Source organism: Carya illinoinensis, chromosome 11 (genome assembly GCF_018687715.1).
Source record: "Carya illinoinensis cultivar Pawnee chromosome 11, C.illinoinensisPawnee_v1, whole genome shotgun sequence".
NCBI lineage: Eukaryota > Viridiplantae > Streptophyta > Magnoliopsida > Fagales > Juglandaceae > Carya > Carya illinoinensis.
The window spans coordinates 35,275,082-35,297,860 of record NC_056762.1 but is presented as its reverse complement, the minus strand read 5'-3'; the positions used below and the strand labels follow the sequence as shown (position 1 = coordinate 35,297,860).

The 22,779-nt window shown below is 35.7% G+C and overlaps 2 protein-coding genes across 3 annotated transcripts; one reads left to right on the top strand and one right to left on the bottom strand.

Moving 5' to 3' along the window:
• Positions 1-738: 738 nt before the first annotated feature.
• On the top strand, positions 739-9,130 carry LOC122282842 (COP1-interactive protein 1). 2 transcript variants are annotated; one of them, XM_043094885.1, is made up of 4 exons: positions 739-907; positions 1,461-1,539; positions 4,030-4,205; positions 4,408-9,130. In XM_043094885.1, the coding sequence occupies exons 3-4, from the start codon at positions 4,112-4,114 to the stop codon at positions 8,955-8,957; spliced, it is 4,644 nt and encodes a 1,547-aa protein (XP_042950819.1). In that variant the 5' UTR covers positions 739-907; positions 1,461-1,539; positions 4,030-4,111; the 3' UTR covers positions 8,958-9,130. The 2 variants fall into 2 exon arrangements, with proteins under 2 accessions (XP_042950819.1, XP_042950820.1); XM_043094886.1 differs by having other exon boundaries at positions 739-1,374.
• Positions 9,131-9,741: 611 nt separating this feature from the next.
• Positions 9,742-15,214, bottom strand: LOC122282843 (mitochondrial adenine nucleotide transporter ADNT1-like). Its single transcript, XM_043094887.1, has 8 exons — positions 14,860-15,214; positions 13,289-13,337; positions 12,904-13,067; positions 12,764-12,801; positions 12,337-12,449; positions 12,083-12,196; positions 10,659-11,003; positions 9,742-10,306 (listed from the first exon to the last, which is right to left on the bottom strand). Exons 1-8 carry the CDS (start codon positions 15,024-15,026, stop codon positions 10,223-10,225), a joined length of 1,074 nt encoding a protein of 357 aa, XP_042950821.1. The 5' UTR covers positions 15,027-15,214; the 3' UTR covers positions 9,742-10,222.
• Positions 15,215-22,779: the final 7,565 nt, after the last annotated feature.

Here is a 22,779-nt window from a genome sequence, read left to right as displayed (position 1 = left end):
AAGTGATGTTATTTTTATAAAATATCTTACTAACATACCTTTCATTTTAAAACATAGTTATGTTATATATTGTGAAAAGTGACGTGTATTTATCATTTTTTTTTAAATAACAACCTATCCCATGTTTTTCTTCCACGATTTATTAAGTTATTAATATAAAAAAATGGTGTTAATTGACGTACACCACGGGACATCAAATTTCTGTTATAGTTGAATGTGTTATATTAATTTATAAATTTAATTGCCTAAGATTTTTTTATAGACTAAAGATTTTTAATCATAGTAATTGTTACGTTGTTTATTTCAAAATAAAGAAAAGTATTTTTCTAGTAAAAACAATTAAAATCCCAGAATTTATGAGAAGGTAAAAATGTAATTAATAATAACGTTAAATCTTAAGAGGTTTTGTTATAAATTATTTCATCTTATTTTATTTCTTTTTATTTAATTATTATAATTTTTTAAAATTTTTATATAAAATATAATAATTAATTCAATATTTTTAAATTTTAAAATAAAAATTATATTTTAATAATATTTTATTTAATTTTTAATTTTGATCATGCTTATGTCCAACCAACCAAAGTCCAAACCAAACATAAACCATGGGTCGGTTATTAGTTGAAGTACTGATGGCACTGATGTAATAGAATTAGAACTGAAGGGCAAATATATAAAAGGAAGCTCCAAAGATTCCAGCTTCTGAAATTTGAAGCTACAAATGCTGTAGCGGCCTGTTTGTGCGCTCAAATCCAAACCAGACAACTCAAAAACAATTTTTAAAAAATAAAAAATTATTATACGTATCTCTCTCTCTCTCTCTCTCTCTCACTGGAGAGCTTCCTTCTTGTTTCTCGTTTCCCCTGAGTTCGATCGTCGGTTTGAGGATTTCCTCTCAGACTGTCTGGTAATCTTTCATTCTTTGATTTAATCTGCGTCTCTCTCTCTTCTTCCTTTTTTCCCTGTTCTTAATTCAAAGTTTACTACTTGAATTCCGATGAAATTTCCGGATTCTCAGTTTTAAGTCCCCTCCCTGGTTTTCCGTTCGCTTTCTTTCTTCTCTGGATTGTAAATTTGCTTGGATCAAGTTCGCGTACGGTATTCAATGCTTGAATATGCATGACTTGGCGTTTTTTCTTGAGTGTTTGGTTCGTCTTTGAGCTCGCATTTTTTTGAGTCCTTGTTGTGATATAGTCTCGCATCGGATACGAGTTTAATCCTGATCGATATTAACGAACTGTCTTAAGATCGTGATTTTTTCTAAAAGTCCCGAATCTCTTTCATCTTTCGGTTCATTTGAATTTAAATCTTAATAAATTGTTTTTAATTCCGAAACTCAAAACAATTTACTGAATTAACTCAAAATATTGAGAGGTATTAATTATTGTTTCCTACTTAACTTACATAGTTTGCTTTTGATTAATTGATTTATTTGCCTACCTGTTTCTTGATCTTTTCAGCTCGGATGAAGATTTGAGTTGCCGGAATAAGAAGCTGGAAGAGGAAGAGCGAAAGGGAAAGTGAAAGAACTGTAGTTGGGTGAGTAATATCTGACTTTGCGTGGTTACTTGTAGACATGATGAATCGGTTACTGTTATTAACTTATTACGGCGTGGTCGATAATAGGAAACTGCTGCCGTTTTCCGTCAAGAGTACTCATATTGGCCATAGGGCTCTCTAAAGGTTTTTGTCAAATTTTATTCAAGAATTATTTTTCTTTTTACTTTTAACTACTCTTGTTTTCAAAACTTCCTACATTTTCTTATCTATTTTTTTTATTCTATTAAAATAATTTTTGTATTATTTTTTAATTGATTTATTTTCACATTTTTTAACTACTCATTTATTTGCTTTTTAACCATTCATGTCTAACGAAAATTATAGAAAAACTTTAAACATTTATCTTTTGCAAAACGTAATATTTTCGAAATTTTAATTTTGTAATAATAATATTATTAAAAAACCTATTTTTCCAAGGTTTTAGAAAAAATACATAAACTTGTACATAATATTTTTGTCCAATTTTAATTGTAACAAAATCTGATTTTTTTTTTTTTTTATATTAACTCAAACAGTTTGTCTTTTTTTTTTTTTAAATGGCCAAAATCTTGAAATTCTTGAACTTTTTCAAATGGTCATATAATAGCGTATAAATAAGTGGACTTGTTCCTTTAATCACAATTTAGTTTATTTGTGTTCATAAAAATTTATTGAGGATTTAATAAAATGGTTTTTTGAGGATTAATAAAATATTAATATAAATAGAATTTGGGGGGCTACAATAATGAACAAATTTAGGAATTTAGTAACCTACTGTTATAAATTTAAAATTATTTCTTGCTTTGCTCAGTAGGGATGGTTTTTTCTTTTTAATAGGACCCCACTTTTTTTAAAAGAATGCACGATTTAGGACTTGTAACTATCGTTACCATTTTTCCTAAAGTCAGATATTTTTGCCCTAACCAATCTTGTTGGGTTTGGATGTTTAGTGGTTTTAGATCAGCAATAATTAGTTATTATCCAAAATGTGAACGGGAAGAATGCTAACAAAAAGCACAGCACGCTTTCTCAAAGAGTGGCTGTCTTTTCATCTGAATCCAAATTTGGCTTTCCTGGGGATTCCTCTGGAATTTGCTGAGCTGCCGCCAGATCATTAATATCGTCTCCCTTTTAATGACATGCGATGTTTAAACACGGTTAATGCCGATAAAAAGTTTGGAAAATGGTTCGTTAATTAATTAATCTATTTTTTTTTTGTTGAAAACAAACAAGATTTTGAATATGGGTGTTTTGCATAGTTTTGATTCGGAAATCGCAATGCTACTTCAGGTTTCATAAATTAATTGATCCTCTCTTATTTTCACTCTCTCTTTTGTTCTATATAGATAGGTGTGTTGGTGTAAAAAAGCATCAGCCTTTAGCGCAATTATCAATGAAGAAGAATTAAATTTTATAGTTTAACGGCTATGGTTTCCCCGGTACCACCTATAGATTCGAGGACCCATTGTACTAATGATCATTTAATTTCAGCAGCTGATATCAGTTTCACCGGATTGGAATTTTTTAATATTTATGGGCTTAAAAGGTAGATCAATAGACACGTTGAGTGGATTCTAGGACATAGGCTGGTTTGGAGAGTGACACGAAAGGAGAATTTTGTAAATATTAATAAGATAATTTGTGATTAGTGGTGAGATAATTTCAATTGAGTATTTATTGAGTTTTGAGAAAAGACAGAGAAAGTTAAATAAAAAATATTATAAAATTAAAATATTGTAAGAATATAGTTTTATAATATTATTTTTGTTTGAAGATTTGAAAAAGTTGGAATTGTTTTTTATTTTTTATTTTTTATTCAAAAGTTTGAAAAAGTTGTAATGATTAGTTTGAAAATTTTGTAATTGAATTATATTTGAAAATAAGATGGGATGAGATGAAATGAGATTATATGAGAATTTTAGGAAAGACCCTATTTTTCAATTAGTTATTATGTCCTAATTGCATGGAGATTCAAATCGTGCAATCAATTAAGCATTTGCGCTTACAATAAAGATCGACCCTTTTTACAACTCATAAGTGAAGGAATGACCCGTCATACTTTGTTTCTCAAATTTAAAATTCTAACAACAATTTAGTACTACGGTACCCTCAAGTTCTTGTGCAAACTTAAGGCTTGGAAAACCTCAAATAGAAGAGAAATAGACATATAAAAAATTCCTTAAGTTCAAGCAAGAACTTAAGAGAATATTTTTTCAGTGGTTTAGCACTGAATGAGTATTGTGCGAACTGTGGATGGGATACATTGTTGTCCGAATGATAGGACCAATCATGCCTATTGAATGCAATGCCAGAGTATGATAACAACATTGGAAATTTATTGTTTGATATTTTTATGCGTATCTATTGTGGTCCATCTTGCTCAGAACCTGAACTTCATCTTATGACTATTTATTCAAGCTCAGCATCTATAATATCTTAGTATGTTGAAATCGTTATGCTTTACAAGCCAGATTTCTTCTGTTTTCTCAGATTTTGAGCTGCGTAAATCAAGACAGAGTCCAACTCATCTTGAGGACTACTTGATAAGTAGATTTGAAATTCTAAAGAAGAGATGACAAAGCATCGCTTCAGAGCTTCTATAGAGTCCTTAGTTGGGAGTCACATTGATTCAGAGAATGATGAAAAACTGAAAGAGGCTAAAATAGGTGATTGTCTATATCAAGAAAACATTAATTCATAGATTTGAGCTTGTGAAATGGTATTATGGAGTACACTATCAAATTTATGGCAGCAACTGGCTGGATTTACATGTTTTGCTTTTGTATCTTAAGCTGTGGCCTGTCCCTTATATATAAACCTTTGATTGATGATCAAATAGAACATTGAGAAGTTCCCTGAGTTTTGCAGAAATTGAGGACAATGTGAAAAAGATCCTGAAGCTTATTAAAGACCAAGATCCTGAAGAAGGAGATGGTACCCCAGAAAGCTCCAAAAATGAAGTAGTTGCTCAACTAATTGATGATTTCCACAAACAGTACCAGTCACTCTATGCACAGTATGATCATCTAACAGGAGAGCTAAGGAACAAAATTCATGGAAAACAAGGAAAAGAGAATGGTTCTTCATCTAGCTCAGACTCGGACTTGGGGTATTCTTCAAAGGACAAGGGCGGTAAGAATGGACAAGTGGGAATTGAAATTCAGAAAGCTAGTGATAGCATCAAGCAAGAACTTGAAACAGCACATCGAGAAGCTGCTGATATGGAGAGGAAGTTAACAGCTAAGAATGAAGAAAAGGAAGCTCTAAATTTGGATTATCTCACTGCTTTGAGTAAGATACAAGAAGCTGACAAAACCATTGCAGATATGAAGACTGACAGTGAAAGTTTGGACTTTGAAAAGTCAAAACTTATGACTGAGAATAGTGAATTGAGAAAAGAACTGGAGGCTGCTGGTAAGGTACAAGCAGAATTGAATAGAGAGAGAGATAGCTTGATCATGGAGAAAGAGACTGCCATAAAAAGGATTGAGGAGGGAGAGAAGATTACAGAAGGCTTAAAAACAATGCTTGATCAGCTGAAAGATGAAAAAGTAAACCTGGAGCAAGAGGTAGAAGCTGTCAGATTGGAAGTTTCCAATATGAAAGAGCAGCGGAAATCTGCAGAGCAGCATGTGTCTGATTTAAGCCACAACCTGGAAACTTCCAAGAAAGAGAACAAATCTCTCAGCTTAAAAATCTCAGAAATCTCGAATGAGATTCAGCAAGCACAGAACACGATACAAGAACTCACAGCTGAATCAAGTCAGTTTAAGGAGAAATTGGGTGAGAGGGAAAAGGAACTTTCAAATCTCAAGTATATGCAGGAGGCACATGAGAAGGACTCATCTACCCTAGTAAATGGGCTAGAGGCACAAGTAAAAGACCTGGAACAAGAGCTGGAGTCATTGCGATCCCAGAAAAGCGATATGGAAGTGCAGATTGAAATTAAAGAAACTGATTTTGGCAATATAAAGCAGCAGCTAGTATCTGCCGAACAGACAGTTTCAGATTTAAGCCATGCTCTGAAAGCCACCGAGGAAGATAATAAATCTCTGACTATGAAAGTCTCAGATTTAAGCCACAACCTGGGAACTTTCAAGGAAGAGAACAAATCTTTCAGCTTGAAAATCTCAGAAATCTCGAATGAGATTCAGCAGGCACAGAATACGATACAAGAACTCACAGCTGAATCAAGTCAGTTTAAGGAGAAATTGGGTGAGAGGGAAAAGGAACTTTCAAATCTCAAGTATATGCAGGAGGTACATGAGAAGGACTCATCAACTCAAGTAAATGGGCTAGAGGCACAAGTAAAAGACCTGGAACAAGAGCTGGAGTCATTGCGATCCCAGAAAAGTGACATGGAAGTGCAGATTGAAAATAAAGAAACTGATTTTGGCAATATAAAGCAGCAGCTGGTATCTGCTGAACAGACAGTTTCAGATTTAAGCCATGCTCTGAAAGCCACCGAGGAAGATAATAAATCTCTGACTATGAAAATCTCAGATTTAAGCCACAACCTGGAAACTTCCAAGGAAGAGAACAAATCTCTCAGCTTGAAAATCGCGAATGAGATTCAGCAGGCACAGAACACGATACGAGAACTCACAGCTGAATCAAGTCAGTTTAAGGAGAAATTGGGTGAGAGGGAAAAGGAACTTTCAAATCTCAAGTATATGCAGGAGGCACATGAGAAGGACTCATCAACTCAAGTAAATGGGCTAGAGGCACAAGTAAAAGACCTGGAACAAGAGCTGGAGTCATTGCGATCCCAGAAAAGTGACATGGAAGTGCAGATTGAAAATAAAGAAACTGATTTTGGCAATATAAAGCAGCAGCTGGTATCTGCTGAACAGACAGTTTCAGATTTAAGCCATGCTCTGAAAGCCACCGAGGAAGATAATAAATCTCTGACTATGAAAATCTCAGATTTAAGCCACAACCTGGAAACTTCCAAGGAAGAGAACAAATCTCTCAGCTTGAAAATCGCGAATGAGATTCAGCAGGCACAGAACACGATACAAGAACTCACAGCTGAATCAAGTCAGTTTAAGGAGAAATTGGGTGAGAGGGAAAAGGAGCTTTCAAATCTCAAGTATATGCTGGAGGCACATGAGAAGGACTCATCAACTCGAGTAAATGGGCTAGAGGGACAAGTAAAAGACCTGGAACAAGAGCTGGAGTCATTGCGATCCCAGAAAAGCGATATGGAAGTGCAGATTGAAATTAAAGAAACTGATTTTGGCAATATAAAGCAGCAGCTGGTATCTGCTGAACAGACAGTTTCCGATTTAAGTCATGCTCTGAAAGCCACTGAGGAAGATAATAAATCTCTGACTATGAAAGTCTCAGATATTTCAAATGAGGTTCAGCAGGCACGGAACCTAATACAGGAACTCACAGCCGAATCAAGTCGGTTAAAGGAGAATTTAGGCGAGAGGGAAAGAGAATTTTCAATTCTCATTGAGAGGCATGGGGTGCATGAGAACGAATCATCAGATCGAATTAAGGGATTGGAGGGTCATGTTAAAGGCCTGGAACTAGAACTGGAATTGTTGCAAAGCCAGAAAAGAGAGATGGAAATGCAGTTAGAGAGTAAAGCAGCTGAAGCAAGAGAACTGGGAGAACAACATATAGAACTACAAGCCCGAGTTACAGAATTTGAAATCATGTCAAAGGACAGAGAAGATGAGATATCTGCTCTCAAGAGGGAAATTGAGGAGAACAAGAGTGAATCTCTGTCTAGAATAACTGAATTGACGGCAGAGATGAATAATCTGCTGGTGGACTTGGATTCTTTACGCTCTCAGAAAGGTAAATTGGAAGAACAGATTGTATTTACAAGTGATGAAGCATCATCTCAAGTCAAGGGCTTAATGGATGAGGCCAATGAATTGCAGCAGAAACTGGAGACACTACATAGCGAGAAAATCGAGTTAGAAGTACAACTTGAGAAAAAAACTAATGAAAATTCAGAATATCTGATTTATGTAGAAAATCTGAAGGAGGAGATAGCAAGCAAGACCCTGGCCCAACATAGTGTTTTACAAGAGAGAGAAAGTTTAGCAGTGCAAGTAAAGAATCTTGAATCTGTGGTGGACATTATCCGCAGTCAGAAAAGTGAACTTGAAGAGCAGCTTGGCGCTAAAGAACTCGACAACATTCAATGGACAGAGGAGAAGCGGGGGCTTCGTGACAAGATTTTTGAACTGGAGAAAACAGTGGCAGATAGAGGGTTCGAGTTATCTGCTCTGCACGAAAAACTTAAAAGTGGAGAGAATGAAACTACTGCTCAAATAATGAACTTTGAGGCAAAGATTAGCAATCTACAACAGGAGTTGGAATCCTTCAAAACCCAGAAAAATGAGATAGAGTTGCAGTTTGAAAGAGAGAAACAGGAACTTTCAGAAAGTCTGGCCCAAATGGAGAATCAAAAAGTTGAGTTAACGAGCAAGATCACCATTCATCAGAGAATGCTGAGAGAACAGGAGGATGCATACCACAAACTAAATGAGGAATATGAAAAGCTCGAAGGTCAGCTTCAGGAATGCAAGTTAAATCTTGGAGTTGCAGAGAAGAGGATTCAGGAAACAGCAGAGAAATTCCATAAGATCATTGAATCCAAAGATCAGATGGTAGCTGAATTGGAAGAAGTGGCTGAAGAACTAAGAAGAGATCTAGAATTAAAAGAAGATGAACACAGTTCTTTAGTTGATAATGTCCGTACAATTGAAGTTAAGCTCCGCCTGTCAAACCAGAAGCTCCGGGTCACCGAACAGTTACTAACTGAAAAGGAAGAAGCTTTCAGAATTACAGAATTGAAGTTCCAGCAAGAACAGAGAGCACTTGAAGAAAGAATACATATATTGACTGGAATAATTACTAGCAACAATGAAGCTCATCGAAGGATGATAGCAGACATCTCCGACCGTGTGAACAGTACCTTGACAGGACTGGAAACGGTGATCCTAAAATTTGAAGAAGACTTCAAAAAATATGAAAATTGCATCTTGGAAATATCAAATGAGCTTCAAATTGCGAAGAACTGGGTCATGGAGACTAACAAGGAGAAAGAGCAACTAAAGAAGGAGCTACACCATCTAGTAGAGCAGCTACAAGATGAGAAAGACAAGGAATCGTCATTGAGAGAGAGGGTTGAGAAGTTAGAGGTCAAGGCAAGCAGGGAAGAAATAGAGAAAGAGAATATGAGCAAAGCATTAAAACAGCTTGAGAAGACGGTCGCAGAGTTAGAAAACTTGATGAAAGAAAAGGACGATGGAATGTTGGGTCTTGGGGAGGAGAAGAGGGAGGCCATAAGGCAGCTGTGCGTGTGTATCGACTATCACCGCAGTCGGTATGATCATCTCAAGGAAATGCTCCCAAAGGTGACTGTCAGAGCCAGAGGACAGAGGGCAAGCTAATTGTCCGATTATTCTATACATGTATGTGTATGTCCATTTTTGTTTTTGCACCCATTATTGTTTCTATTGATTCATTTTCTTTCCTTTTTATTTATTCCTGGGAGGCAGGCAATTGGGTTGTTAAAACATTTTAGGCGATGCTTAATTCTGAAATATCTGCATTTTATACGAAATTTGGTTGCCAAACTTAGCTTTCCTTATTCATCAATTCAAGGTTGTAGTTACATACCAATTACCCCCTGTTCTCATAAAAGGCCGTTTAAACTGTGAGTCTTCTGCTTGGAGATGACCGCCGGGAAAGGGCTTAGGTGACCCTAGATGACTTCCCCAGGAACGACGATCTTTCAAAATAATAGCTAAGACACCCGAATTATCAGAGTTTTCTATATATAATTTTCTTGGGGCGAGGATTCCTTGCAACTAGTTCCTACATAATTGTTCAGATATCTGAGTTTAAAATTGCATTAATGTATATGTAGCCCTCCTTCCTTATCTGAAGCCCCAAATTGCAGTTCAGACTTCCAAAATTGGTCGGGGAATCTGGCTTCATGTTAACCACAGAAGCATGAAGGCAGAAACCCACTAGAATCGGATTTCAAGCATATCGAACACTGTAGATAAGAGTAAAGGAAACACATTGACAGGCAACAAAGAAGTGAAAAATCCCCGTTGTGATGTTCAATTAGGTCAATGGAATTGTCAGCAGTGTTTGAAAGTATTACTTGATGTGTCACACCAATTGCGCGCCTTCCCCTCCCCCCCCCAACAAATAGAGCAACATAAATTACAAGCAAATCCGTTATATTACACAGAATCACTAATTCACATAACCAAGTGAGAGAACATACAACTACACAGTAATTGTGAGTATAACACCATATATAATATATATATATATATAAGGGAAGGAAGTAAAAACCAAACAACCTACGGCAGCAATTCTATTTTGTAAAACAGTTACCATACAACTGTGTAGCAAATCACTTGACTTCTCTGGGAAGACATAGGAATGCATCTAGCGCACCAAACTTATTGCCATGGCATAAAAATATGAACGCTAACAACTACGGTTGGGTTGGATAGAAAGAAATGGGTCTAGATGGGAAGAAGTATAGATATGATGCTAAAGGTGGGTTTCTAGTTCTAAGATTCCTCCTAACTGGAAAAACATAAGTCCAGGCAATATACCTTCTCCTAATAATCATCTCCGCTTGCTTGCAAAATTAGCACAATAGTTGAACAAACAGCTAGAAGTTCCTCTTGCCTCAGTCGGATATCCTCATCTCAACTCCAAGAATGTCCTTAACCACCTCATATGTAACGAATGCAATTGCAATGGATGGGACCACCTAAAGAAAATAACAGTGATACAAAAGGTTAACAACATTGAATAATTCCATTCATATTCTAAACATAAATTGATACAATAATCTCCTATACAAAACTAACTCTGCATTTACCAGAAAATGGAAAGAAAAAAAAATAGAGCTAAAACAAGTCAATATCTATTAAATTTAAAAACAGAAAGGATTTCATCCAGAAAAATGGAAAATAGATAATATAAACCTCCTCCAAAAAAAAAAAAAGAAAAAAGAAAAAAAAAAAAAAAAAGAGAAGACGACAGAAAACAAAGGCGGTAGCTAGTGACAAATGGGTTAATAGGACAAATGAAGCAGAACATGGAATGATAAATTACACTACCTTCACTGAATTGGGGACCAAACCCTTGTACAAGGCTCCAAATCCTTCGTGCCGAACTGTTTTCCTGAATGCATCAACCATGCCAGTATATTCATGGGCACCCTTGTTCCTCCCATCACCAGTCACGACTGACGCAGCATCTTTCCATCCCACCATCTGCATTCTTCGTCGAATGACATCAAGTGGGTAAGCAACCGTCTGGCCAACAGTTCCAGCAGCAGCACCACATGCAAGTCTTGTTGTCACACTCAGCTCAGAGTCCTTAACCAGTCCAAAAGGTCTACTTGTAATCAACCAGTCTTTCAAAGATTCATACACAGCAAAGTTAAGACCCACATATGGTATCTGCAAAAAGACCACTAGGTAATTATTTTCCCTATTTCTTTTATTAATTAGAAAAATGTGCTGTTTCTCATGCAAAGGAGTCAAAATCTTCTTCAAATATAAAAGAATGTAAACGTCCAGTATTATATGTACACCATGCTCATGTCTCATCCAAAAAAGTTACATGAATTTAAGTAATGCCTCAAGAAAAGCTCAACCCATGTCTAGTATTACACTCTGAAAGGATTGGTCAAGTTATAATTGGAACTCCTTGGAATCATTTTAAAGTCCGCTTACACTTGGAAAGGAATCAATGTTGGACATAGCATTTAATGCATCCTTTTTATCTAAGTAATGATGCACCCCAATCATACTCATTCACCACTATCATATTTCTCCTGCTCAACATGGTACTTAATGGAGCATTATGACCTGCTTCAATCAAATCTCCAACGAAGTCCTCAGGCCTCATATCACATTGAGCGTCTAACTTCTTATGGAGTTAGTAGGTCAGCTTTCATATGTAACGACCAAATGAAATCCCAAGTCACATCCAAGCTTATACTCCAAAATAACAAGTCATAGTAACAGTTGAAGCTCATTGGGATCATTATAGCACCTATTCCTTGTCAAGAAACCAATGTGCGACTTGACACTCAATGCACCTATATCATGCTCATTCACCTATCATACTTCTTCCACCAAATATGGGACTTAGTGGGCTGTACAATAATTACAACGCCAATTACAATGCCTCGCTATGTCCAATGTTGAGTGGATGAAGAATGACTGATAGAAGTGAATAAGCCATGATACAGATGCATTAAGTGCTAAGTCCTAAATTGGTTCCTTACCAAGTGGGACTTCTGATAAGTAACAAATGTTACATGGGCTAGTCCTTTTTATTAAGTATAAGCTCAAATCTGGCCAGAGCTTTTCTTGGCCAGAATCTGGGTGCAGACCTCAATAAAAAAGCATGCAGTGAATGATTAATAAGCTAATAAAGGATAATATTCAATAGTTAGCAGCATAGGAAATTCAAAAAGGCAAAAGAAGTATTTACTTCTTTTTTTATGAGTAAAAAAGAAGTGTTTACTCACAACTCCTATGACAGAGGGTAACCAGCCTCTATAAAGAGCCCGAGGGCCTTCTTCCCGGAGGACTGTAGAAAGAGCATGGAAGATTCCCTTATACTGGCGAGGCGAATTTTCTGTCTGTAAAAGTAAAGCGCGCACAGTTTTTTTATAAGTAAAACACACAAAGTTAAGCCATTAGAGTGAATAGATTGATCAGTCTATAAACAGTAGAAAAGCCAATTACTTAGAAATGCCAAACTTAAAACTCCAGACAATACCTGGACAGTTAGTCGACCTCGAACCATGTCCATTGGGTAAGTTGCCGACATGGCAATAATTCCAGCACATGCACCAGCTCCAAGTCGTAACACAGGAGTAAGCTGAGCCTCTTCTGCATTAAGTGATGAAGAAAGGTAACTTTAACCATTCAAGTTCATCATTATCATCTATCTCTATACAACCCCCATTCTAGCCTCAAAAATGGGGTTTTGGGGGGGTTGGGGGGGGGGAAGAGAGAGAGAGAGAGAGATTAAACAACAGAACAGTAACCATTATAGAATAGATTAGGCAAAAAAAAAATTTGATCGGTGAATAAAATCTTATTGATCATATGGATAGATTAGGCAAAATTAACCAGAAGAAGAAATAGAAGAAAAGAGAAGTATCATTTCTTAAAAGTAACACAAGAAAAAAGGATGGTCATACCATTTCCAGGTTGTTGTCGATAAAGCCATAAAATACCCCTGTTTACAGGTGAACAAATGACAGAATAATTATTAGGATACATAAACGAATATCACTGAGAATCAATGAGCTAGTAAGGGGGTGTAAGGGCAGAAATGTACTGAGATGCTTGCTCATAGCTGAAGAACTTGACTGCCGAGTTTGGGACAATACGAGCACAATTAGTTCCATTCCCTTTAAACAATCCTCTTATTCCCTCTGTTTTCCATATATATTTCAACCCTTGAACTGTTCCGTTGTATTTGATCCTATGTGGGTTTTGAACCTGCATATTCCAAAAATTATCCATTCCAGATAAAGAGAGAATCAAATATCAAATGTCCAAAAGTAAAGCATCTCCTTGATTCAATCTGAGAATCGTGAACAATAGCCCACACGCGTGCACACACGCACACAAAAATATATAATTAATCATGATATCATAACAGCTCAGTAAAAGAAGTTAGGAGACCCAAGCAAAAGTCCAGGTGATGAAGAAGAAACTACCTGGAGCAAAATTTTTAATCTTTCTAGTGGAGCAACAGCAGTTCGTGAGCTGCAGTAGAAAGTATATGAGAAATGTTACATGTATAATAATATTTGTTTTCGCAAATGAGATAAGATGAGATTAGTTGAGATGAAAATTGAATAAAATATTATTAGAATATAATTTTTTTAATATTATTTTTGTTTTGGGATTTGAAAAAGTTAAATTGTTTATTTTATTTTGTGTGGAAATTTAGGAAAGTTGTGATGAAGAGATGAGAATAGTTGTGAAAACAAACGAGGCCTAAAAAAGCTTTCCAAGAATGCAAGTTGCAAGAAAAATTTGTCTCTAGCCCTACTGATAACAATAGTTTTAGTGATAGTATTCATTGGTTCAGGTAAAACATTTTCTATTCCATTCCAAGCACCTCAAATGAGAATCACATTCTGATACATACAAAAACCATGCTTTCAACAGGAAACCTTACTACAACAAGGCATACAGTCGTAGATAATTTTTTCCAATTACAATGACTAATATGCCTAGTTTGTTTTCACAAAATTTTCATCTCATCTCATCTCATCCCATCTCATCTTAATCATTACAACTTTTTCAAATCCCCATACAAAATAAAATCCCAATACAACTTTTTCAAATCTCAATACAACTTTTTCAAATCCCAATACAACTTTTTCAAATTCCAATACAAAAATAATATATTCTAATAATATTTTATTTAACTTATCTCAACTCATCTCTGAAAACAAACTAGGCAATTATACCAAATATGGGAATGTCACATGTTAATCCCTCACATCTTCTGTCCACTTTCCATAACCTATATGTTTGCTACCGAAACAGACAGCCAATTTCGTCAAAGCTTCAAAGTTTTATCGTGGAGAACAGACAGTATCTTGATTCCTTCAACCCAGTAGATTTGACTTAACTACCAGTCCCATCACTATATATTCGAAGACTCAAAAACAATATGAGGAACTTGTCAGCACAAAAGCCATCCTTGGCCCCCCCGTATGAACAGGATCAAATTCATGAGGTCCAAATTTATCGGGCGCATAGAAATGGTTTTTTTTTTTTTTTAATAAAAAAGAGAGAGAATAACCCATGCATCTCTAAAAGTGACAATTTCTTAAAACACCCCACCCCAATTGGCTAAATTGAACAAAACGAAAATGCGAGATAGAAATCAAATTTTCAAGAGGAAAAACCATACTTAAAAATAAGAAATTGTCACTGTATTTGAATATCACCTCGAGCACAAACACGTACTAAAGAAAGACAAATATATAAAACGTAATCTTACAGTTCATTGCAAATACACACACACACAAATAACCTAAAACGAAAAAACAAAATAGTTACAAACGAAAATTTTTATCTTCCTATTTATAGAGACAGATGTACGAAAAACAACGATAATAAGATAAACGGAAAACAAGAGCAAAAGCAAAAATCAAGGAGAAATGATTCGCACACAAAAAGAAAAAGGAAAAAAAGAATAAAAAAAAAAAAAAAAAGAGAGGAGGGTCCAGTTCAATCAGAGAAGCCAAATAGAGAAAAAGAGAAAACTCACACTCCACCGGCGACTCCTCCGGCGACAAGTGACTTGCAGACGCCGAGCAAGGCGTGGCTCGGCGCCTTGACCCCTTCACTCGCGAGCTTCGCCTCCTCCGCGAGGTTCACGATCGTCGACACCGCCGAGTCACTAGTCGTCTTTCCCACCACATCTTCCGACGCCATCGCTGAGAAAAACCCTAGGGTTCGCGTTCAAAACGGCTCCGTTGACCGGTCTGGCGATCGACGACGTCGCTTAGCCGCGAGAGCGAGTACGCATATTCGGAGGTACGCGCTCCGAGGGACGGGAGCGTTTCTGTTTTGTTTAGTTAGAGAAGTGAAGGCAAAATCAGATGTTTACACTCTCCTTGTTTTATCCGTTATCAATTAAACGAGTGGGAAAAATTGTTATGATTTATATTAGATTTTGCAATTGAGTTTTGGGTGTATTAATTTATGTGTCAATATTAATTATTTTATACTTAAAAATTAAAGTAATACTGTTTTCAATAAAATCTACTTTTTGACTAATTATAATAAATTAATACACAAATATACTTGTAACTAGACTTTTTCTTTACAATGAGTTTTACTATATATAAGTAAAATCGCGTACTAATCTGCATATCAATACTGATTCTTTCAAATTTAAAAATACTTCATATGCAAGATATTAATTAATGTGATTAGAATAATTAAATTTATATATTTATATTTACAGTAAATCATTTGAAATTAAATTTTCAATTTCTGAAATTTTCAAAAAAATTAATCCCACCTTGAGGCCATATAATTTTCTTGAATTTTATGTTGATATTTTCCTTTAAATTTCTCATGATAATTTGAAAAAGTTAAATAGAGTGAGATTTATTATTAAAAAATTAATTTTTTATGTAAATTTTATATTTATTAACTTTTTAAAAATAATTATATGATATTTATGTAATCGCGACTGTAATTATTATTTTTTAAAAAATAAAAAAATTATTACCCCTTCCTTTTCATCTTTTTGGCCTCGAACAAGACAGGATTCGAGTAATCGGGTGGAAAATGAGCCATTTGTGCACTCCGCATTGATTTGTCTTAGATATTAACAGGATGGTCTTGTGGATATATGTTAAGGTTTATCCAATTGAACTGGAAAAGCCTACAGCCCCAAAATTGTGGCCAATCTGATACTTCTTTTTTTAGGTCCACACACGGAGGGTTCTGATCAGATGTCAATATCCACAACTTCAAATGCAAATTAATGTGGTTATTGAAATTGTTGTCAATGTCTTGCCCAGTAACAATAAAATCTGGCCGCACACTCCCTCCGGAAAACATATTACGTGGCATTTTTAGATTATGTTTGATGTCTCGCGCATATGTTACTATTCATGGATGGACTTTTCCGGAATCCAAATCCAGAAGCAAGGAATAGAAACCTGAGATCTTTGCTTTTATTATTATTCCCAACTTGAGCCTGTGAATTGTGATTTTTCCTTGTTGCATTGGGAGAGGGATTATTGGTGGACCAAATGATAGGAAATATATCTCGTGGAATATTACAGATTCAATGCCTTGTGTCTCCATGATTTCCCATATCTAATTAGAATAACAACATGGCTTTTTGCCCCTTATAAATGATATTTTCATATTATTACTACAATTCATGTTAGAAGGAGAATTCAAGCTCTAAAGGAAGTAAGCCCATACGTTGGAAGGCCCTAAGCCTGAGGCTTTATCAATAAGCCCAATCATCTAAGAAGGATACAAAGTCAAGTATCCAACCAACAGACGCTTAAATAATGTGATAAGTGGATAATACCTTCATTGTTATGAACTCAATGAAAAATAAGAGAGTTTCAAGAGATTGAGAGAGAGCGAGAGAGGAGATTCTCTTATTGATCTGTTATCAAACTTATAAATTCCTTAAAGGATTCAACGATATATATAGGAGTATAAAGGGGACTATGCTTTTGACGGCTAGCTCACTATGCACGCACTATGCACTATGCATTTGACGACTAGCACTATGCATTTGACGGCTAGCTAAATGTAGTCATACAATTCAAGATAGTTTATAACACTTCCCCTTTGGACGACTATATTTAAAAAATATGCCTCGTTAAAACCTTGTCAAGGAAAAACCCTGTGGGAAAAAAAACCAATGGCGAAGGAAAAAGAGTACAGTATTCATGTGTATCGCCGAGTGCTTTAGGATTGTCTCATTAAAACCTTGCAAAGGAAAACCCAGTGGGATAAAACCTTAGCGAAGGAAAAATAGTACAATCAGCACAAGTCTTCAAGACATTACTTCCCCTGAAAAGTATATGATAACAGGTCTTCAAATCTTCACATTCCAATATTCTGCACAATTTTCTTAAATGTTGCAGTTGGTAATGCTTTTGTGAATAAATCTGCCAGATTTTTACTTGACCGTACCTTCTTGATATTAATTTCAACTTTCTTCTCATGAATTTCAATGATCTTCTTGTGTGTATCTGAAAGATAACTCGCATCTGTACATCCAACTAACTGTGGACTTGATTCATGTTGATAAAATAATCACAACTGGATCTTTCTGCTCATCACTACTCTTTTAGAGTTGTACTCTTATGGAGTTCTTGTAAATAACACAGTTAGTGGAGAATTCATCAACATTAAACCGCTAACCTCATTTTTTAATAAAAACGGTGGCCAGCCTTTTAAGATCAGACAAGCACCGCTGATTTTCAACTCTTTTGTAGGTGTCAGGCGTGCTGTCAGGCGCCGCAGAGCTATGAAGCTATATTTCGTCTCTTTTCTCTTACTTCACGAGAGATGCTGTATCATAATTTTCTCTATAAAAGAGATATTCAGCTCATCCTCATCCGCATCTCATCTTCTTCACTTTTCTGTAATCATACTGCATTTTTACTCTGCAATCTCTTTCTGCATTCTTATCCTACAATGGCTCAGCGATCTTCTCATGGCCAATATATGAGATACTCTGCACCTCGTTCATCAGCTGTTCCTGCTTCTACCATAGGTGCTATCATGCAATATAATGATCTGACTCATAGGTCAGATAATGAAGCTATCTATGAGCTTGTGAGTCTCGGTACCCGATACTCATCATCCATTGTCGCATTTTCTCAGCGACTGCAATCCAGAACTTGTGGAGTTGACAATCTCTACGAGAATATTGCTATACTTCAGCGACTTCTTCTGGAGTCCAACATGAAGATAGGAGCAATAAAGAAAGAGAATAAGAATTTAAAATCCTTACTTAAATCTTCTTTTCGATTGCCCACTCCTTTAAATAGGGATGCCATGCAGATTCTTGAAGAACAAGAGCGTTTGAAGAATGAGGCAAAGTGCCTTAAATTTCTGTAATTTTTTCTTCAAGATAATAAAATAATATTTCACAAATATTCATATTTGTGTATCTATCATCTGGTAGATATTCTGTGTGCTTCATTTTATTTCTTCTTTAATAATGCACACTTCTTATCAAACCCATAATATGAATCTGAAATACTAATTGTATTTAAAAGATGTATTTCAGAACTAATAATATCATTCATCTTCCCCTTGAAGCCGCAAGGGTTTCAGATTTATATTTCAAATATGTGCAGTTTTCATGAGCTCTTCTGGAGCCTCAATGACATTTAAATCATATATATAAACTGCAATAATAGCTTGTTTCCATTTGCGTTTGGATTGCTTTAGATCATATAAGGATCTTTGAAACTTGATAGAATACATATTTCTAAATGTATTCATATTAGAAGTTTCAGATATTTTCTATCCTTCAAAGATTTTCATATATATATCATGATCCAATGATCCAAATAAATATGCAGTTAATCATGCATATCCAAACTCTCGGTAACTTTCAAGCTAATAAAAATCTCAATATGATTTCAACCACTTTAAAATCATATCAATATTGTTTCTTTGAGAAACTAACTTGTGATTTCTATATCACATTTTCATATTAAAAGATTCAGGCTTTTTATATCATGTATATAAATATCCACTGATATTTAACAAAAATCACCTCTTTAGGTGTTTGGACTTCAAGTCCATATTTATCACATTTTTATTTCTTTTCATAAATACCCACTGACATTCAACAAGCATCACCTCTTTAGGTGTTTGGATTATAAGTCCCGATGCATCATATTTTACTAGTGAATCAATTCTGCAGGAATTGTTTCTTTCAAATTTGGCCAATATTTTACGTCGTATTCTTCGACGATTCTTGATTCACTTTCATCATTACTTCTGGTAATGTCAATTGCCATCTCATATGGAAATACGTTGTCGGCAACGATTTTATTTCTATTCATAATTTCTCCATTATTCATGAAATGTAACGAGATCTCGTTATTTTCAGGTACCTGTCCCTCTTCAAGGGAAGACATTTTCATGAAAAACCTCTTCAGGAAGCATTCTTCAGGAGATTTATACTCTTCAAGAGTTTATATAGGAGAATTTTATACAAAAAATTTGGATGGACTTTATTGCTTGTTTTGTGGGTATGGCCTCTTCAGGAGCACCAAATTATTTGTGCCTTTCTCTTTTGAGATACTCTATCTTTTGTATTGATAAGTCTCACATGTCTTTATACATGTCTTTAGACTGCTGAATTTCTTAATTGTCCTATAGGGACTTCAATCCTCGCTGGGATTTTAGCAGCTAGAATATGAGACATTTTTATCTTATTGCATCCAAAATTTAATTATCATCTGAACTTCTGGTTCACATATGATAATTAAGATAACGTCGAATAATTTCATCTTATTTGCTTCAAGCAAATTTTTCTTTCCACTTCTGGTGGTAAGACTTTATAGTAAAAGAATCTTCTGGTTCTTTTATGGACGTCCATATGAAAATCATTCGACTTATCGTAATTGATTTTGGATGATCAAGATAACCATGAAAAGATACAAATATTTTGAATCATATCACCTTTTGATGCATCATAATATTTGATTCAATAATTTGTATAATATCATCTCAAAGAGAAAGTTTACAACTTTTCCAATACGAGCTTCTGGCCCGAAAAGATATTCATTATCACGTCCAATCTCTTAGTTTCTTTGAATGAAACGCATCATTCTTTTCATTTTAGGGAATAGAATGATATAAATTCATTATCATTCACTTCAGGGAATGATGTAGATTAAGTAAGACGTGAATAGTGATTCTTAGCAAAAGTTCATTATTTTGCTCAGTCACTGAAAGATCAGATATAAATTTAGAATATATTGTGAACGTTTGCATTTCATATTGCTACTTCTGGAGCATACTCGATATTGCTACTTCAGGAGCACATTCGAGACGTTCATTCAAATATATATTCTTTCCACGATTTCAATTATACAACTTCAGGTGCATAAATTATAATGAGCTTTTGGTACAAGTATCAATCATTTAAACTATGAGATACTCAAAAGCTATTATTGATTTAGGGCGATCCTTCAGGGATGCTCCATTCTCATTTCAAGATGAATCTTATCATCAATAATTCATAACAAGTATAAATAAATAAAACTTGTATATAAGCTATGTGAATAAACATAGAATTTATCAAGTAATAATAATGAATATAATCATTAATATTCACCTCAGCAATTGTAAATACTATATTAAAAACTTACTTGATGTCCAGCGTCATTTTGATGGAGAAATAATTGCAGTAGTTATAATAATAATTTTCTATCTTTTGCTAGCAACTTGTAAAAATGAGTAGAAAAACTCTACGGCAACATCCACCCACTTTCTCAATCGCAACACCAATTTGCATGTGTGAGTCTCCACCATCACCAAATAAAACTAAGCTTCTCTTTTTATTTTTAAAGTTGTGGATCCCAATCCATTATCTCAATCGCAACACCAAATTGCATGCGTGGCCTTCCAATGCAATCTTTTCTTTTATACCCTGCACTTTTTAAAATGTAATAATATAAGAGAGAGAAATATAATAGTATAAGAGTAGTAGGTAGCCTTGGTGGGCCTCCATGGAGACTTTTGCCGAAGTCGAGATTCGCATGGCAAAGTAAAGATATGCTGCAGACACAGCTGGCGAAAAGAGATGCATAGCTCCCTAGGCAACACGGGATGAGAGAGGAGTCTGAAATGGCTAGTTTTCTTCTGCGTACGGTCTAATATTTAACGGGGACCGTATTTTGCAGAGCTTGGATCTCTCAGCCAACAACCTGTACGGTCTATTGCTTCTTGGAGGCCGGCGCATCAGGTGGAGCCAAAGGCAAGCTCCTCCTCGTGATTCGTCGACGCCACTAACACGCTGTCATCTTATCTTGACTCCATACTTCCTACAAAAAGGAAGCCAGGTTGAACCAGGGACAATTGGGGAACAGGGGAGGACTACGACCGAATTTCCCAAAAGCCATGAATAAAAACTCGTTTCCAAGACTGCATCTTTGCGAAATGCTGGACCGGGTACTTTCCTGTGCTGCCTCGCATAGACGATATAAGCCCAAAATTACACTACCATCATGACCTTAGACGACTTCGGGGACGCCAATCAGGACTTCAACCGCAACTGCGACTGCGAGGGAGAGTAGTCGAGCTACTCCAGATCCGACTGTGGCGACGGGAAGCGAGGTGGAAACGGTCGGGTGAACAACAGTACGTTGGCTATGCAACCTTCAAGTAAAACATCAAACAAGCCCGTTATCTTAGTCTCTGTTGTTGCCATCTCGATCGGAACAAGCAAAAATGGCTGTAGAGTCTAAACTTTCTTGGTTCTATTCTCTGCTGGAGCTTTCAGTCTTTGAGCACAATAGGAGCACCCATGGGTCTGCCGATCTTCTTCCAGATTTGTGCATCTGTAAATTAATCCGAGCAGATCAGTGGCGTCGTAGTGGATTTGCATCGACTTGATGTCTGGCGCCGTCACCTTGCAGTGCGAGCACTCGAACTTGGCGTGCCTGCCCTTTTCCACGCCGGAACGATCAGCAAGCCTGGCCTTCCCACCGCCCCGGTTCGTCGTTGCTGGAGAACCCAAGGTCGACACCCACGGCAATCGAGGAAATAGATCTGGTCATCTAAACTCCAAAAACAATTATGCAGAGGAAAAACAAGAAAGGAGTTTAGAGTAATCGTGCTGATAACGTATTATGAACTCAATGAAAAATAAGAGAGTTTCAAGAGATTGAGAGAGAGCGAGAGAGGAGATTCTCTTATTGATTTGTTATCAAACTTATGAATTCCTTAAAGGATTCAACGATATATATAGGAGTACAAAGGGGATTATGTTTTTGACGGCTAGCTCACTATGCTAGCACTATACACTATGCATTTGACGACTAGCACTATGCATTTGACGGCTAGCTAAATGTGGTCATACAATTCAAGATAGTTTATAACATTCACCTTTTTAAGAATGTTATCTTATCGGTTCGTTTGAGATAGTAAATGATCAACTTGGCTAGTTTTTTTCTCGTACTTGTCACCAAATTTATGTGCTTATAAATAACACTCAAAGGTAATTTATAAAATTGATTCATATATACTATTCATTATAACTTTACTAACTTAGGCATTGGAGGTCTATTGGGCCCGCCGTGCTGCCATCTTCTTTGTTGCATATGACGTCGTGTCGTTGGTCCTGATAGGTTGAAGGTGTGTGGAACACGTTTTGAACACATGTTATCAGTGACAATTGGAATTTGAGGAGTTGATGAATAACCATATCCCAATTCATTTAATTGAATGGGTTGAATCGCTTTACTCCAATCCAGGGAAGTTTGTATCAAGTTAGGAAAAAAGTTATCAATTCTAGTTGTCACTGGTCAATTTTGTATAAATATTTACAATTCTGTTATAAACTATCTTGTATTGTATGACCACATTTAGCTAGCCGTCAAAAGCATAGTCCCCTTTGTATTCCTATATATATTGTTGAATCCTTTAAAGAATTCATAAGTTTGATAACAGATCA